Here is a 16913-nt window from a genome sequence, read left to right as displayed (position 1 = left end):
GTTTAGTCAAAAGTGGAGGAGCTGAGCCGTGACCTTGCAGTCGATCCACTGGAGTCAGTGTTCTGACTCTCCACTGCTGGATTATAGAGGAGCTGTGTGGAGACAGAGACACAGATCAATTTCATCTGTCATCTATTTGTTTTGGCTGGCAGGACACGATAAATATCTGTTTTTAGTTATCGCACTTTATGACTAAGGCCTTTGGCTCCTCTGCATTGTGTGCATAAGTGTGAGCAAACTGTGCATACCTTGCATACCAGATCATTATGAATTTTCTGTTTTCACAGTCCTGCTTGCCACATTTCCAATTTCTAAAAAGAAGAAAGAAGAGCCAGAGCTTTCCATCTGAGGCCTTCACAATCTGCAGCTTTTTGTCTCACCTCCATCCATCACCCTCACCGTCGGCTTTCCCACGGCTATTAGAAGATGTCGCCTCCTGATAGATACTCAATGGAGCAGAATGCTCCTGCGTCTGAACACACATGTAAACAGAGGTGAGTTCATGGCGTCGATGCATGCACGCCAGGCGTGTGATTGAGTACATCCAGTCGTGTTAAAGTGGAGATGCACACATGGACACACATGCAGGAAAGATGCTTGCGCTCACACCATTGATCAAAGGAGCTGTGATGTAATCACTTTCGGAGCTTTGTACGCATCCGTCATTAAGTTTCACCAGAGGCTTTAATGAAAAACCACTGAGGGGAAACTCCACTCTTTTTCTCTCCATCTCTCCATCTTCTCCTTCACCCCCTGAAGAATCTGCTCATCCTCCTCCTCATCTGTCTTCCACACTGGGCCTCCCACTTCTCCCTCTATCCCGGCGGCTGGCTTGACTTCCGCTGAGATAGAGTAAATATTTCCCATGGCTTATCCTGACTGCTGGCAGGATGAATATGACACAAAGTGCGACGCTCTGCTAATTAACACACAGCCGCCGTTCTGAGTGTCAAAGGCCCCGGCTGGGACAGTTAGGGCGTTAAGTTTGACAACTCAAACTCGCTGTTCTCATGCTACGATCAGGGGTGACACAATGTTGTGTGCCAGCAGTCACAAGAGACTCGGCTATTACTGTAACAAACATCTTGACTTGATTTTCTTAGTTCTGCCTGTCTTCTGTTACGGATAGGAGGGATAGAATGTAAAACAGAGAGAATCACGTTTCCTCTCTTCTTTCTTTCTCTTTATCACACACACTCTCTCTGTCTCTCCGCTGGCTCATGTCCAGGTATGGTCCAGCCCCTTGATAGTGATGAAGGTGTGACGTGTAAGCGATTTCTGCATTGTGCAATCATCAGGAGAGTTCTGGGGGGGGTATAAGACCTCCATCCTCATCTGGTTTTCCCAGAGCCTTCATCCTGCTAGCTTCACACACAGAGACATCACATGTTGTTGGACGCCCAGACATGTTTCTTTTAGAGAGGAAAAGAAGTTATTAAGACATGGACTGAAGCCAAAAGAAGAAACTGAGAACCTCCTCACCGCTGGGACTGACACAGGTAAAACTGTTTGCCTTTGTGTTGGTAGAAATCATATTGTAGAACTTGGGTTGATTAGATAATGTTTTAATTTTAATTTGATTTGATAGAGCAAGCACCATCTTAGCATAATTACCAGTTATTATTTTGAATTGGAAAAAGTTAAAGATGGTTTAATTTCCCGTATTCTGATTGCTTCTCTATTTGTTGTTATTAATAATGAAGTCCTCTGGTGCACCAGACTGTAATGGGATCACTTTAAATTACTTCTGAGCCTCCCGTAAAACTATTAAAGTGAAAAATTAAGTTGAAACTTTTGTCATCTAAATCATGGATGTTTCAAAATTCAGTCATTAATACCAAATAGATGTTTCTGTGGAGTCTGTTAAGCAGCCGTATTATTGCAGCCTCGTATGTATTTCATTACAGCTCGACAGGAATGGTGTAATGTATTTTTGATGTGATTAGTTATCGAGTCCGATGGCTAATAAAGATTGCTTTGTAGGAACATTCTTTTCTCCATAAAAGGCAGCTTGAATTGTTAATGCTCTCCTGTTTAACTTTATTCCCAGCTAACCTTGGAAAACTGAAAGGAGGGAAGTGGGATTGTGTGACGTGACGGCACACCCAGGTCCACAATGGCAGTCCCTACTGACCTCTCCCCTTTCAACACCACCTCCTCAACGGACGTCTATCTGAACGCCTCTTTGGCTCCCTCTGATCGCTCCTGCTCTGACTGGCCTTCCATTCCCATGAGCACCGTGATTCCTGCCATCTACGCCATTATCTGTGTGCTGGGAACCATCGTCAACGCCCTGGCAGTGGGGGTGTTGGCTCACGCCAGAGCCTCACGGACAACTGTAGCCAACACCTTCATGCTGAACCTGTGTGTGTCCGACCTCCTGTTCCTGCTGTCCCTCCCCCTGTGGGCCGTCTACTACTCCCACGGCTACAATTGGCCTTTTGGTGGGATTGCCTGCAAAGTTGCCGGAGCGCTCCACAACCTCAACCTCTACGCGTCGATCTTCTTCATCACCAGTATGAGTGTGGACCGCTACTTGGCCATCGTGCGACCGCTACGCTCCCAGAGTACTCGAAACAACAAGCGTGCTCGGCTGGCGTGCATTCTGGTGTGGTTTTTGGCGTGCGCTTGCACCTTTCCATCACTTTATCTGAGGGACATTCACCACCTGGAGGAGCTCGGAGTGAAGGCCTGTGGGATTTCCTACCCTAGTTATGACTGGTACATGACTCTGGTCTGGATGAAGATGTCTCTGGCCTTCCTGCTGCCCCTGCTCATCATCTCTGGTTGCTACTACGCTATTGGCAGACACTTGATGGCCGATACAGGCCTGGCCAGAATGCAGAATACGTCACACCTTCCCAACATACCTTCCTTTAAATCCCAGGAGAGCTCCATGAAACCAGACAGACCCTCGACTCCGTGCGTGCGCCCCAGGTGCAGCACAAGCAGATCCCTGGAGGGCAGGGGGCTGGAGCGGGTGTTGTGGACAGTGACCGCCGTGGTCCTGTGCTTCTTCATCTGCTGGTTCCCGTTCCACTACGTGACTTTCTTGGACGTCCTGTGGAACGAAGGCTGGCTGGACAGCTGCTGGGTAAAATGGACCATCCATAACCTCACCCCCCTCACCCTTTGCCTGGGCTTCTTCAACTCAGCCATCAATCCCATCCTCTACTGCTTTGTTGGAAACCACTTTCGGGACCGTCTCGGGGGACTCTGCAAGGACCTGTGTGTTTGTCTTCATGCCCATGGGGATGATCACAGCCAGAAGAGGGGCTCCTTCAGCACCAGGCTGAGCTCTTTTTCTCTAAAACTTAGTGACTTTAAAGACCTGGCAATTATAGAGCCCTCTGGCCCTGCTTAAAAAAAGGATTTTCTTTCCCTCCACTGGCCTCTCACTCTGAAGAGTTACACCAACATCAAGTGACTGCTGAACTCTAATAAGCATGGATATGTGAGACAGAGCTGTTAACTCAGTCACATTCACCCAGAGCTGCTGCTCTATAAAGACAGTAGAAGGTGGGCTGAGCTGAAAGACAATCAAGAACTTCACCAGGAGGACTCAAACTCACTAAAGTGAGTGTTAATGTTTCAGTGGATGTAGATATGCAGATGTTTCACGCCCGAGAGACCAAAGACCTCATCAACTATTAGTATTTGTCGGGTTTTTGGGTCAAACAAACAATCACACTGGAACTGCAGCCTGATCATCACAAGACTATCGCAGTTTGTTTGGTTTGAGTTCCTTGATCATTTATGATGTTGAGCTTTCCAGCGCCATGAAGCAGAATTAAATTGTACATATCTGTGCTATAATAACATTTTCGTCATTAAGTCACATTCTACTGTTACCTCTGCTGTCACTGGATGTGCAAATATGGCCTGATGGCTTTTCTGATCGGAGGAGCCAAGACATTAATGGAATACAGATGCAAAAAGATTATTATTAGCATGTATTATGAGAACAATGTACTCATGAGATATTATATGTGTAATCACATACATTGGAACATTTGTGTCATTTCTGTCAAGACTGATTAAGGAATATTAAAAAAAAACAAAACCCCCACTGCATTTCTTTGACTTATCAATAAAATATAAAATTAACTCCATTTCCCTAAAATGTCTCTGTGATTATTAAAAACATTCCAGGTATTTTTCACCATTCCTTCATTCAAGCAGGAGACTGTAAGGTCAACTTTACTCCAGTTCCACTCATACAATGCTTTTGTGAAATCGATTCCATTTACTTTGCTTTTCCAAGTCTTACCCTGCAACAGCTGGGACAGAGAGTTTCCCCACCGGGGAGTAAAACCACTGTTTGGATGAGCAGATGGACCATCACTCTCACCCCCCCCCCCCCCTACAGAATGTCTCTCATGAATTCCTTACACATCAAGTCCAGATATCACAATCTGATGCTAATGTGCTTTTAATGCATTCCAGTCCTGCCAGTTGTGTTGGTTGAGGGAGCCGCCAGATAATCAATGATGTATCTGTCTGCTATTTGTACACAGCACAGCGCCGGCCTTGGCCTGTGTGTGAGCGCCAGTGGAGTGTGGTGCAGCTCTGTTGTTCACTAGTGTGATTACTGACAAGGTTCATCGCTTCATTCCTGCCTGAAATTAATTCTATCTACCTTTTTCTGTTTTAAAACTTATATCCAAGGCAGACTAACTGTTTCCGCACATGGGCATGACCCCCCCCCCACCCCCACCCCACACAGAAGAAAGGCATCTGGCAGAAAAGGCTGCTTGCAGTAATAATGTCTCATTAATCTTTTAAAGTTCGCCACTGGGTGGCGATAGAGAGTTGTAAAATCCCTGATGAAGATCCCACTGCTGCTGCTGCTTACCCAAACAGAGCCCCCCCAAGTCCCAGTGATCATGATCTCACGGAGCAGAGGGAAAGATGACTCTGACACAGACTGATGGCTCATGAAGGTTATAGCTTCTGAATGCATAAAAGCAGAAATTCCCATAAAATATCTACATTACAAGGAGCGAGCTGCTCCAACGCTGTGCCATTCTTCCTCCAGGGCTTTTGCACAGGAGCTCTTTGGCAGGATGAACGACTTACATGTATGGCTTGAATGAAAAGAACACAAAACAAGAATACTGGTGATTCCCACACAGCTGATGGGCTTCAATTAGCCAAGCAGAAGGCTTGAGTAAATGTGAACAGCATGTCACTGCTGCAACCATTGGATATTTTAATCACCAAGCTCTTAAAATGACACAGCAGAGCTTTCTGACTGACAGCACAGATTGCAGGATGAGTTCTCTGAAGCTCCACAGTATGTTCATGCACACACAGCTTTGTTATCAATGCCTGGAGAACAGGTGTGTGTCCTTGATGCATGTTTAAAGAAGAGAGATCAGCGACGCTCCTGATTTATCCCAAGTTTACCACGAGAAGAAAAATATGAGGTGCCATCAATATTTTATCAGCGTAACTACAATCTTCTCTAGTCTGTTCCACGGCAGGGAAACAATTTCAATAGTACTGAAAAACTATACTTAAGATTAAGACTGAATAAAAACAAACAAAAAACAAACAAATCAGCTGCTTTTCAATGGTTGATCCCAAAAAAAAACCCCACAACTGGAGTCCAAGACATATTTTTGTTAGCAGCTCCATCAAATCTGCTTTAATCTAAATCTAGAAAGATTTCGGAAAAAAAAACAGGATGAACAAAACTTTAAAAAATCTTAAATTATCATGCAAGCAGATAAACCTAGCTGCATCTCAACTAGTTACACATAAAATCCTGTTATAATATTGACTATTTTTTTAATTTAACTTTCATATTTTCATTTTTTTGTTTATAATGAACTTGTATTTATTATAATTATACTAATGTGTTCTGAATGCCAGAATGCCTTCACGTACAGAGAACGTAAAGGCTGTGAAAACTTCCTCCAGTAAGTCATACATCTTAATTCTTAAAACTGCGGTAGAAATAGACAAAGTTTGCAACTTCTGTTATAGGAAAAAACAGAGCAAGGCCCCTGGATAATTGAGCTGGATACAGTATAAGTCACTGCACCAGCACGACATATATTTTCTTGTTTGAAAAGGCCGATATTGCTTTTTAAAAAAAAATTTTTTATCCCTCTCTTGTGCTTTCTATTGTTGGGGAAATATTCAGTTAGAATCTTTGAAGTTATTTCCTGTCAAAAAAATACAATCATTTCCTGAGAGATACACAAACCCACATTTTACATCTGTGTTTGTGCATGTGGCGTGTGTCTTATGATGAGGTGGGTTGAGCAGCGAGCCGTAAAGATTAGAGTTTAGAAAGAGCTGCTGTCAGTCTGGGTGAAAAAGTGGGAAACCAGAGAGTCTGCTTGAGAAATGTCAGGCTCTTTAACAAATACTTAAGATAACGAAAAACACACATTAAATACAAGACTGGAAATCTGCCTCAGCTGTGTTTCCAGTGTTGCTTGGAGTAAAAAAAAGAAGATATACTGGTGCATCAGGTACCAGTTACCATGATGGAAAACCTGCCAGTCTACCACGGACCAATCGGACAAGAAGAGGGGGTACGGCGGCTGGGCCAGGACGGACGGGACGGGTGCTACCTGATCCGTAACAGTGATTCCACGCCAGGTGCATTTTGCCTTTGTGTACTGTGAGTACAAACTCTGATTTATTTATTTTTTAAACATTTCTTTCCCTTTCTACTACTTCTTTGACACCACAGTAATCAAATTAACACACAACTTTGCTCTCTGCTGTTATTGATGTCATCACATTTAAGAAATTAAAAGCACAAACCATCGGAGTAGTAAATGAAAAAAAAAATGTCTTGGCCTCGTGTTATTGGTGAAACGTGAGTCTCCAGGGGAACCGCAGTGTTAATGATAAGGGCAAATATTTCATTAAAGATGAATGAAAGGTCAGAGTTGTTTCTGTGTGCTTTGCAGGAGCCACAAATGTGTCTACACTTACAGACTACACAAGAATAACGCAGGTTCATGGGCTGCAGAGGTAAGGCACCGAATCTTTTCCTTTTATTCTTGCACTGAGCAGACTCCGTCCACCAGCAGAAACCCTGCAGAACGAGCAAAACAGTTTCGCGTCACGTTGTTTCAGTTGGTGTTCATTAGCTCTGGAGGCTGTTTTGGTGGCAGCCTAAATTAGCGCGCTGTGAATTTGAGGAAACAAATCCTCTTTTTCTACAAGTGACAGCTCTGAGAAATTAGTGCATTCCCCCCCCCCCTTTAGAAATAACACTCTGTGAGATGGGGCCCGGCCCCTGTTCATACTTCAGCTTAGGACCACACATCAGCATCAGCATTACTACAGATATGGGAAACCAAGAACTGCATTTGACAGCATTTTTGATTGTATACAGTATATTATTGAGCACTGAGGGCTGGTGAATATACCCAGAGACGCAGATGTATAGAGACATCTTCAGGCTGCATCTCTCACTGTCAACTAAGTTAGATGTGTTGTAACTGCATTTTACCATCACCCATTCTTTAGTGACAACATCAATGAAACAGACGGAGGATTCACTACAAGCTCAATAACAGTTTGCATTATTCATGTGCAATATCAATCACTTTAATACAATACGTTCTGGGGGAACAGAGGTAAAACTTGTGGCCAGGCACAGGAACATCCAAATCGCTTTGCTGTGCAAAGTGCACTCTTTTATTAAATGATTTCACAAAGCACTGAAAAAATATGAGTTTCACCATTTCTCACGGCGCCATTGATTGCAATGGATGGACTCGAAAGATGCATTTTGTAAAAATTCCTTACTCGACAAGATTATAACACCATTGCCAGAGTGGGAAATGCATTTAAAGTGATGCCAAACTCCTTGGAAGACCATTGATACGTTTGGATTTAGATAAAAGCCAAATGAAAAGTCACATAGAACCTCAGCTGCAGCAAAAGAAGCTCCATAAACAAGTCGTTTTTTTGTCTGGTTTTAGGCCATAGATCACTTCTAAGAATGATCTTTGTGTCATTTTAGTTTAATTCTGTCATATTCAGTAAAGCTGTTGAGATAATGGGGCACTTCTTAGATGTCACACATGAATCTGACAGTAAGTGCATCTTTGTTGACTGATAAAATATTAAAAAAAAAAAAAAAAAAAAAGCCCACAGGAGAGAATGCTTTCTGGGGAAACTGAAAAACAGATTCCTCCTAATTTAGCTTTTAAAGCCCTTGAGTATATGCTCTATCTTTTTACAGCCATTTCTCTGCTATTATAGATTGATTTTCTTTTGCATCATCTTATTTGTTGTTGCTTGCCTTTTATTTACTTCAATACAAGCTCATTGTGGATCAGTGCAGCAGATAAAAATATAATTGAATGATTCCCGGCCCATTCCTTTTGCACATTGAGCTTAGATTTCTGCCTTTACTCTTAGAAAATCTGACGTCCTTTATAAAGCAAATCTTATTTCCAGTTGCCCTCTTCTTTTCCCTGTGGAGTTTGATGTGGAGATGGAGAAGCTGACTTTTTTTTTTCCTCTTGCATTTCAGACCACTCCTGGTGTGAAAAAGCGATATTTCCGGCAAATCGGAAACTTGATAGCAGCTTTCCAGAAGCCAGGACAAGGAATTGCCATGCATCTGCTCTACCCTGTCACTGCTTGGAAACAAGCACATCCAGAGGCACAGGCAACCAGTAATAGCCCGTCACCAACACAAAGCAGCCCAAACTCTTACCTCCAGCAGTGGCCTCCACATTCTACTCAGGGACAGAAGAGCAGGAATAGGGGGGCAGCAAGCTCTCAATTAGGGGCAAATCGTGAGCAACGTTGACTTAATTATGCACACAAAAAATCCTGGCTTTGCATGATGCCTGCTGTTTCATTTTGACGATGCATGTGAAGTAAATGTCATTTTGTTCCAATTAATCATCCTGTGTTATTATAAGATCTTAGCAGTGACTCAAATCTGCATCCTCCCCGTATCTCCTTTTCTCTGCACATACAGTAATGTCACAGGAAGTGCCTCATGATCTTCCATAGATGTGATGTAAAATATTCAAATGCTGAGACATTAATATCCATTACTGCATGTTCAAGTTGACAAGAGATATTGTGCTTTGTTTTCTTAATGCAATTTGTTTGTGTGAGTTGCAAAAGAAGAATAAATGATATTATTTGAAATAAACTCTATTAAATGAGGTCATACATACACAACGGCACACGCCCGAGCCTCCGTCTGACATATAATGTGGGACAAAAAAAATTCAATTTGACATATTGAAGTACTGATTTCCATGGAGAGAATGCTGACTGCTAGGGAGGGGGGGTGGGGGGCAATAATCTGTCATTCATCTGATTGACATTACTGGCTCCTCGTGAAAAAAATGAGTGAAGGAAGGAGAGAGAGCATTTATTCAATTCAGCCCTATTCTTCAGTACAGCCGTCTCCTAGCAACCGGACTCTCCATTTTTTTCACCAGCGAGATGAGGTTGGACAGTATCTCACAGAGCATATGGTTTGAATGGGGAAGGTGCGCCGCATCCGATGAGCAGAACGCTAGCCGGGTACGTATATCACCTGCTCGCAGTCAGAGCATATGCATTGTGTGACTCTGTCATCCGCAGCCCCAGCAGAGAAAACACACACACACACACAATTAATGGTGGGCAGATGGTGGAGTGATGGTGGAAGGGAGGTGAGTGGTGGTGGTGGGGGGGAGGCAGACGGACGAGAATGCGGATTAGTGGTAACTAGATTAAAAAACAAAAACAAACTTCTTTTTCTATCTTCACTTTTTTTTGGGGGGGGAGGGTGGGGGGGGGGAGCGAGGCTTGGAAGTGGTTCTCATGTAGTCTGATTGGCATTTCCTAATGAGAAGAGACAAGCTGGAGAGAATAGCACAGCCAACTCCAGGTCCTGCCCCTTCTGCACTCACCACCCACTCACTGAGACTCAGCTGTCACATTTTCTTTTTCCCTTTCTATGTGCTTTTCTTCTCACTCTCCTCCTCCTCCTTCCTCTCTTCTTCATCCTCTTCGCATCTTCTTCCAGTAGCAGCTTTCCCATGCATATCTCAGTTAGAGCCGTAATGATGGGTGATAATGACAGCACAGATTTGAAAGTTACAAACTCCCAGAAACAAGAACAAAGAGTGAACAACAAATGTTTGGAAGAGAGAGGAAAGAGAGAAAAAAAAGAGAGAGAGAGAGAGAGAATAAGCGACAGCAGCCACGAAATCCCAGGAAGCAATCTGATAACTCACACATAATAACTTTAATCAGCCTTATAACCCAATAAAGTCAGATTTTTTTAGCGAGAATATTTACTATAGCCATGTATAATTCTTTGCAAAAATGTAACTGTTTTCTATTGATTAACAATACTGACACTTATGAACAACAGAATTTCCAGTTGAGCACTTTTTTCAGTGTGTGAAAGCACTGGCTATGTACATTCTTGATTTTTGTATACACACTCAAACAAACTACTGTTGGAGCACACACCAGAGGCAGGAAACCGGGAGACGCTTCCTTTTTTTTTCTAAAGGGGAGTGTCAGAGTCGACAAGGCCTCTCTTACACAATATGTAAACGATAGTATATCCGAGGTAAACCATGGAGGAACTCAAATGGCAACCGGAGAGCTCTTGATTCGAGTCATGGAGAGAATCGTTCAACGGTAATCCTTGAAGTCCGTATCTCTACAGTTCAATGAATCGGTTTCAAATGATGAACAGTGTTGAAAGAGCAAATTACAGACAATCAGTCCATCGGTCAGTCAGTCAGTCAGTCGGTCGGTCCCAGGCGGTCGGGATACAAAAAGCGAAGCCACAGCCAAACCACACTGCTTTGTGCCACTGTTAGAAATTGGAGGAAATGGACGATAATAATAAAATACCATCATTTTGTCACAATTAAAGGCATTTGGAAATCATTTTTTTCCCCCGATCTCTCTTCTTGTTCTTCTCCTGTTGTCGTCTTCATCTTCATCTTCTTCTTCTTTTTTTTTTTCTTGATAAAGTCTTAGAAACAGTAGAACAAATCAGAGTAGAGTAGAAACAGGCAGTCTTTGGTGAGGTGGGGGGCTGCTCGTGTGTCTCTGTTACCTGCCCCCCACCTCGCTCAGTGTCATAAAGTGAATGTTGGAGGAGCAGTCGGACAGCTCCGGCTGCTGCTCTGCGGGCAGGGAGTAGTATCCGTCGTAACCCTGAACCACTCCTCTGGACAGCAGCTGCTGCTTCTCGGCCTCGCTCCACGCCCTGCTCCCCGTGTCCCCCAAATCCACCCTCTTCTTCTCCTTCTCCCACGCCCCCTCCACCGCTCTCTTCCTCGCCTCCTCCTTCACCCGAGCTCTCTCCTCTTCCTCGTTCCCGCCGTAGCGGACGCACAGGCACAGCGCCCCCTGCTGGAGAGTGATATCGGCGAATCGTCGAGTCCTGCCGTTCACTATGGCGCTCATCTGAGACACGCTCACGTTCACCCCGCTCTCCAGGACTCGCCCCCCTACTCCCAAACCCAGGGCGAGGTCTTCCTCGATGGGTCGAGACTGGAGGAAGTGGTGGTTGTCGCAGCCGTGCACCGTGAAGCTCAGCCCGCTCAGGTGGACGGCGCCGTTTAAGATGGCGGCCACGCGCCGGCTGTCCTCGCTGGCCACGCCGATGACCTCGGCGCTCACGAGGCCGTGGGAGACGGCGAACCGGATGCTGGGGCCGAGGAGAGACGGTCGGGATCCGAACGGGGGAGGGCGCGCCGGTCTGTGGCAGGTGGAGCCGACGGGTTCTGAGACCAGAGGTAACCTCTCCAGGGAGATGAAGCTTCTCAGCTGTCTCCGCAGCTCACACTGGATCCCCAGAACCACCTGGGACACAACAACGGAGCATAAAACCAACCCTTGTCTCTGTAGGTAGTTAAGATGTGTCGTGGATGAACGCTCACCTTGCTGGAGTCCCAGTTCTGAGTCTTAGTCTGAGTCTTCATCAGTTCGTATGTTTGTTCCAATCTGCCCACATCGGGCTTCGGGAAGCCCGGTACAACGTTATGAAGCTGGAAGCCAAATAACTGCAGCCAGCTACCAATGTCTGAACACACACACACACATAGAGACAGAAAAAAGAACACACAGATAAGGAAAGGTCAGAGGTTAAACAAAAGGTCACAAGTCAACAAAAGAGTTGAGGCGTCTCTATCGTGACACAAGTTAATATGACAAAAGGAATGATCAAAAGTGTGCAACCACAATGATCCAACCTGTGTGATTAACATAATGAAGCGTCATAGAATCTCATGGGAGAAGAAAAGAGCCAGAAGAGGACAAAAAAATATTTAAAAAAAAAATCAGAAAACAGAAAACACACGGTGGAAAGAGAGCTTTGCAAGATTTCAGAAGAATTATTTATCAGACATTCGGTGAGCAGAGAGTGTGTCAAAGAAGAAAATGTTCAACAGCGAGAAACAATTTGTTCTATGATGGATCAACCAAACCCAGCGACAAAAAGAAAGACAACACAGGGAGATTATTTTGGACAAAACTCAGCACGTCTTATCAATAAGGATATTTTGAATCGATCAATCAATTCCTCTCTGGTTCCATCTCCTTATTGAAATGTGCAGTTCCTAAATTTAAATTATGGGTATGATTCTTGACCTATTAAGATTTTTTTTTGACATTGTTTGATGATTAATGCATTCTGAGCTGCACTAATCATCATTAATTATATAAAGTTTGATAAAAATCCATGACTTGTAGTTAAAGGAAATGTGCTGACATTGGAATTTTGAATACATTTGACATGCATTGAGTTTTGTGTGTTTGATATGTTGACAATAAGTGTTTTTTAGGGTTATTATAGTAAAAATAAATGAGCAGATTCTTGTGTTTACTAAATTCTTATCACAGAATTTAGCAAGATCACAGAGGGGAGCTGGTGATAACGGACGTGGCTGGTTTTCTTAGCAGTAAAGACGTTATTCTGCTGTGTGCTTTATCAGAGATTGCATGTTAGACGTCTGGATGATTGCCACAGCGACAAGTTTGCCAAATCCCCTCGTCTCCACCTAACAAGATGCCCACAGTTGCATTTCAAGGGTAACACTCATGAACCCCATTTCCCTAACACTGGAGATCTGATCTGACGCACCTCATACTAGAAATCACACCTTCTATGTGTTGGAGATGGTTTTGCCCGTGTTTCCCTTGACAAACACACTTCCTCTGCAATAAACAATCCTCCTCCGGGAAAACGTGACGGGCCAAATGAACGTTTGAATAACCGCAAGGACGCACACCTCCCACCACCAACCCGTATTCAATCTCCTGCTTTCCCCTTCCCTCCATCTCTTTCCCTTCGCCTGCGTTTCTATTCTGTCTCTCGGGGGAACGGTATGTTCTTGACAGACACGGGGAACAAAACATAACAGCCCGTGTTAAAAAACATGCTGATCAGAGCCGCAGCTGTCCTTTGTGGTGCAGGTACATTCTGCCTGTCACATCTTCTCTCTCTGCCACACGGCTCACCTGTGGTTAGCTGTGAAGAGAGTTCACTCATTCTTTTGCGGCTGATGTTTACTACGTGGGGAGCGTGTGGGAGTTGCTGAGTGAAACATCCGTATCTGTGCGATGTCTGTAACGTGGCGGCTCACGCCACTAATTCATCGTTCACTTATAGAGTGAAGGAAGGTCTGTGCACGCGTGCGTGACGCTCACCTGTTGTAAACTGCGTCACCTCCTCCACTCTCCCCACCGGGCAGTTATTCTTGAAGGAGTATAAATTAAAAGGCTTCGGTTCTTTGCTCAGCTCCCCCCACAGTTCGTGATTGGGCGAAGTCCATCGACCGGCCAGCGTGTCGTAATCCCGCCGACCCAAATGGACCAGCCGTGTGAAGGGATCGTACAAGCCGCCGTGGAAGCCGATGACCAGCTGGAAGTCAGGGTTGGTGTCCTGGTAGACCTCTCCGTAGGGGGTGTAGAGGATCTCCTTCACCAGTCGGCCTTTGCTGGAGAAAACCGCCCTCGGACTCCCCACGCTGTCGCAGGCCACATAGTACTCCTCCCCGCTGCTCAGCTCCATGGCGATGAGGTGGCCCTGCAGGTCGTAGTACAGCGACGTGATCAGGTTGCTGCTGTGGTTGTAGAGGTGACTGACTCTGGTGGGGTGGGACAGATCGGCGTAGAAGAACTGCAGCTGCTCGCCCTGGCTGGTCTTGGTGGCCACGCGCCGGCCCAGCCCGTCGTAGCGATACCACACGGTGTGCTCGGCCGCTCTGTTGAACACGCGTGTCAGCAGGCCGTTGGAGTTGTAGTCGAACAGATCGTTGGCTCGCTGGCGGAGGAAGCCGTCGTCGTCCACCGTGTACTGCAACTCGCCGAGGTGTGTGATACGGTCTCTTTGGTCGTAACGGAGCGGCGTCAGGCTGGAATGAAAGCGAACACTCAGTAATACAGCAAAGATCTAGTCACAAACGCTGGGTACACACGACATCAACGCAGATTGTGTGCCTATCCGCACGAACATAGATGTGGTGATCTTGAGTTGTGGTCACACATTTTTTGGGCATTTTGCCGTCTCCAGACAAGAAACAGCTGCAAATATCTGGTATTGAGTCTGCAGTGCAGTATTTTCGTGCTATTTAAAGGCCACATTATTCACATGGTAAGATGCGTCTGGTTTGGCAGTGGCCAGAGGCTGTACTTTAAGATATACGCTGAGGCTGATGGGAATGCACTTCTCTGTTAATTGCAAAAACAGACGACTGATAAATTATGGAACTGCAAGAAAAGACATCTGGAAATAAAAACATTCATTCTAAGGGGTCGGATGAGGTAAAATGAAAATAAATAAATAACAAAACTACCCAGTAATCTATTCAAAATTTGTTGAGTGGATTATTATTCTGTCAAGTCAAAAACTGACCAATGACAGGGCTCTGCATTAGCAAGCAGCTAACAAGACAAACACTGGATTGTCTTTGTTGTACTCAGCTGGTTACACATCCTGAGCAAAACGTTCAAAAAAATGTCTTTATGTTGAAAGCTCCAACAGGTTGGAAGAACTCGCCTGTTGACACCGGAGCGTTCTATCCCATAGTAAGTGGTTTAAACAGGTCCTGTCTTCTTGCTTTGATTTGGCTGTGCTCTCTGTTGTGATCAATAAAGCTGTCACCGTTAATGTTTTTACCAAGTGTTTGTATCTGCCATCTATAGTTACTGCTTATATCTTTCTGTCTGATTGTATCTAGTAAGCCACTCACGCTGTTATGTTTCTCTATTATTGGCCAATTTGTCCATCCCATGATTGTTGTCGTGAATTCATGTACACGGTTTGTCGTTTGCTGTCGTTTCGAATAAGACTCTGCTGAGGATCGTATTTTGATTTATTCCAAATTTGTTCTGTCACTCCTTTGTTACGTTCCCCCGTGTTAAGGACCCCCGTTGCAAACAGCAGGCATCAAGAAGCTTCTTCTAAAAAACCCTGAAACTGTGTTCCAGACGCACCGTGCACTGGTCCCGTGGCTCAGCAGGTTGATGTTCCCGTTGAGGTCGTAGCTGTAGCGCCACTGGGGCCGCTCGTTCACCGAGGCGCTCTGCAGCTGACTGTCGGCGTCGTACTCGTAGGTGTAGCGCGTCACGTTGCTGTCCACGCCCACTCTGATGTCACAGGTGGTGGTGCGGCCGGCGGTATCGTACTGGATGGTCATCCAGTAGGCGATGGATTTAAGGATCTCGTACTGGACCTCCACCACCTGCCCGTAGGAGTTAAACACCTTGGTGTGCTTCATCAGATGGGTGGTGATCACCTACGCAATTGCAGATGAGACGATCAGTCATGCATCCGAATATGGAAAACGTCAATTTAGTTTGGTTTAAAGGAAAACATCAAACATTTTTAATACTATCCTAGTTATTTTAGGTAGATAGACTGAAGCACAAAGTGAACGTGTCTGTGGACAGGACAGAAAATAAAGAGCTGATGCAGAAACTCTTGTGTCTCTGACAATGCTAAATGTGTCTCTTTATAAAGCTACTGATGAGACAGATTTGGGAAATAATGGGACATAACAGTGTCGGAAGAATAGACTGGTTGTTGTGTGCAGATAAAAATATGCTGACACCAAGACACAGTTATAATGAAGATTTGCAAGTTGTTCTGAAAAAGTATAACAAAGTATCTGAGACTATGAACAAAGACAGCGTGACTGGGAGCACTATTCTCGCATCAGATCAGCTGTTGTCCGGGAACAACTTGCTTTATCGTCTTGGCGGCTGAAATAAAATATAAATCTTCATTGAAGTCAGACGATTTTGTTTTTCTTTGAAGAGCTAAATGATGTCTGTATCCTTTTGGGCCACATGAAGCTTTATCTCCCGCAGAGTCGTGTTTGCATTTGAGAGTTGTAAGTCAAATATTCACTCTTTTTAGCCGTGTTTCGAGCTGCATCGATTCCTTAGGAAAATATGTGTCTTTAGCTGCAAAAACAAAGTTATGTAAAATATGAAAAGTCTTGAGAAACTGTTGAGTCGATTGTAAATTCTTTGTGGGTTTGTCTTCTCTGAGTACTACATCAGTATTTGATCCCAATATCGATTAGTGCAGCTTCAGTACAACATAGAATGAGCAGTTTCCATTTAAAACTACTACAGATGTCCTGAAATGTATGTTGTCATTTAGTTTTCAGCATTCTGCCCACCTGGTTGAGGTCATAGAAGATGACACTGAACTTGCCGAACTGCTCGACTCGTCCCGATACGTCCACGTAACGATACAGATCAATGGGAAGTGGGGTCTCATTGATGACGGCCTGCATGCTCGTCACTCTGAAGTTGTTGTAGCTGTAGTCAAATCTGGCATTGACCAATCCTTCTTCGCTAAAGCGAAAGATCTGACGACTTGTCAGGGGACCTGTGCAGAAGAATCCCAATATTTTGATGTAAAACTTATAGAAGTTTGCACGAAT

General features: G+C 44.6%; 3 protein-coding genes across 3 annotated transcripts in view; 2 read left to right on the top strand and 1 right to left on the bottom strand.

Annotated features, from left to right (window-relative positions):
* The first annotated feature begins 1362 nt into the window (after positions 1 to 1362).
* agtr2 (angiotensin II receptor, type 2) lies at positions 1363 to 4112 on the top strand. Its single transcript, XM_068325502.1, has 2 exons — positions 1363 to 1499; positions 2051 to 4112. Exon 2 carries the CDS (start codon positions 2117 to 2119, stop codon positions 3362 to 3364), a length of 1248 nt encoding a protein of 415 aa, XP_068181603.1. The 5' UTR covers positions 1363 to 1499; positions 2051 to 2116; the 3' UTR covers positions 3365 to 4112.
* Positions 4113 to 6249: 2137 nt separating this feature from the next.
* On the top strand, positions 6250 to 9134 carry LOC137602856 (SH2 domain-containing protein 1A-like). The gene is made up of 3 exons (XM_068325927.1): positions 6250 to 6637; positions 6933 to 6996; positions 8513 to 9134. Exons 1-3 carry the CDS (start codon positions 6498 to 6500, stop codon positions 8792 to 8794), a joined length of 486 nt encoding a protein of 161 aa, XP_068182028.1. The 5' UTR covers positions 6250 to 6497; the 3' UTR covers positions 8795 to 9134.
* Positions 9135 to 9862: 728 nt separating this feature from the next.
* Positions 9863 to 16913, bottom strand: part of tenm1 (teneurin transmembrane protein 1) — a 153797-nt gene continuing 146746 nt past the window's right edge. The window contains exons 33-37 of the mRNA XM_068325098.1: positions 16647 to 16858; positions 15454 to 15755; positions 13666 to 14372; positions 11898 to 12040; positions 9863 to 11820 (exon numbers count right to left, since the gene is read on the bottom strand). Coding sequence (XP_068181199.1) covers positions 11065 to 11820; positions 11898 to 12040; positions 13666 to 14372; positions 15454 to 15755; positions 16647 to 16858 — 2120 coding nt within the window. The 3' untranslated portion in view covers positions 9863 to 11064. The remainder of the gene's footprint in view (positions 11821 to 11897; positions 12041 to 13665; positions 14373 to 15453; positions 15756 to 16646; positions 16859 to 16913) is intronic.

The sequence above is a fragment of the Antennarius striatus genome, chromosome 10 (assembly GCF_040054535.1).
Source record: "Antennarius striatus isolate MH-2024 chromosome 10, ASM4005453v1, whole genome shotgun sequence".
NCBI lineage: Eukaryota > Metazoa > Chordata > Actinopteri > Lophiiformes > Antennariidae > Antennarius > Antennarius striatus.
This window is presented reverse-complemented; position numbering and strand designations above follow the sequence as displayed.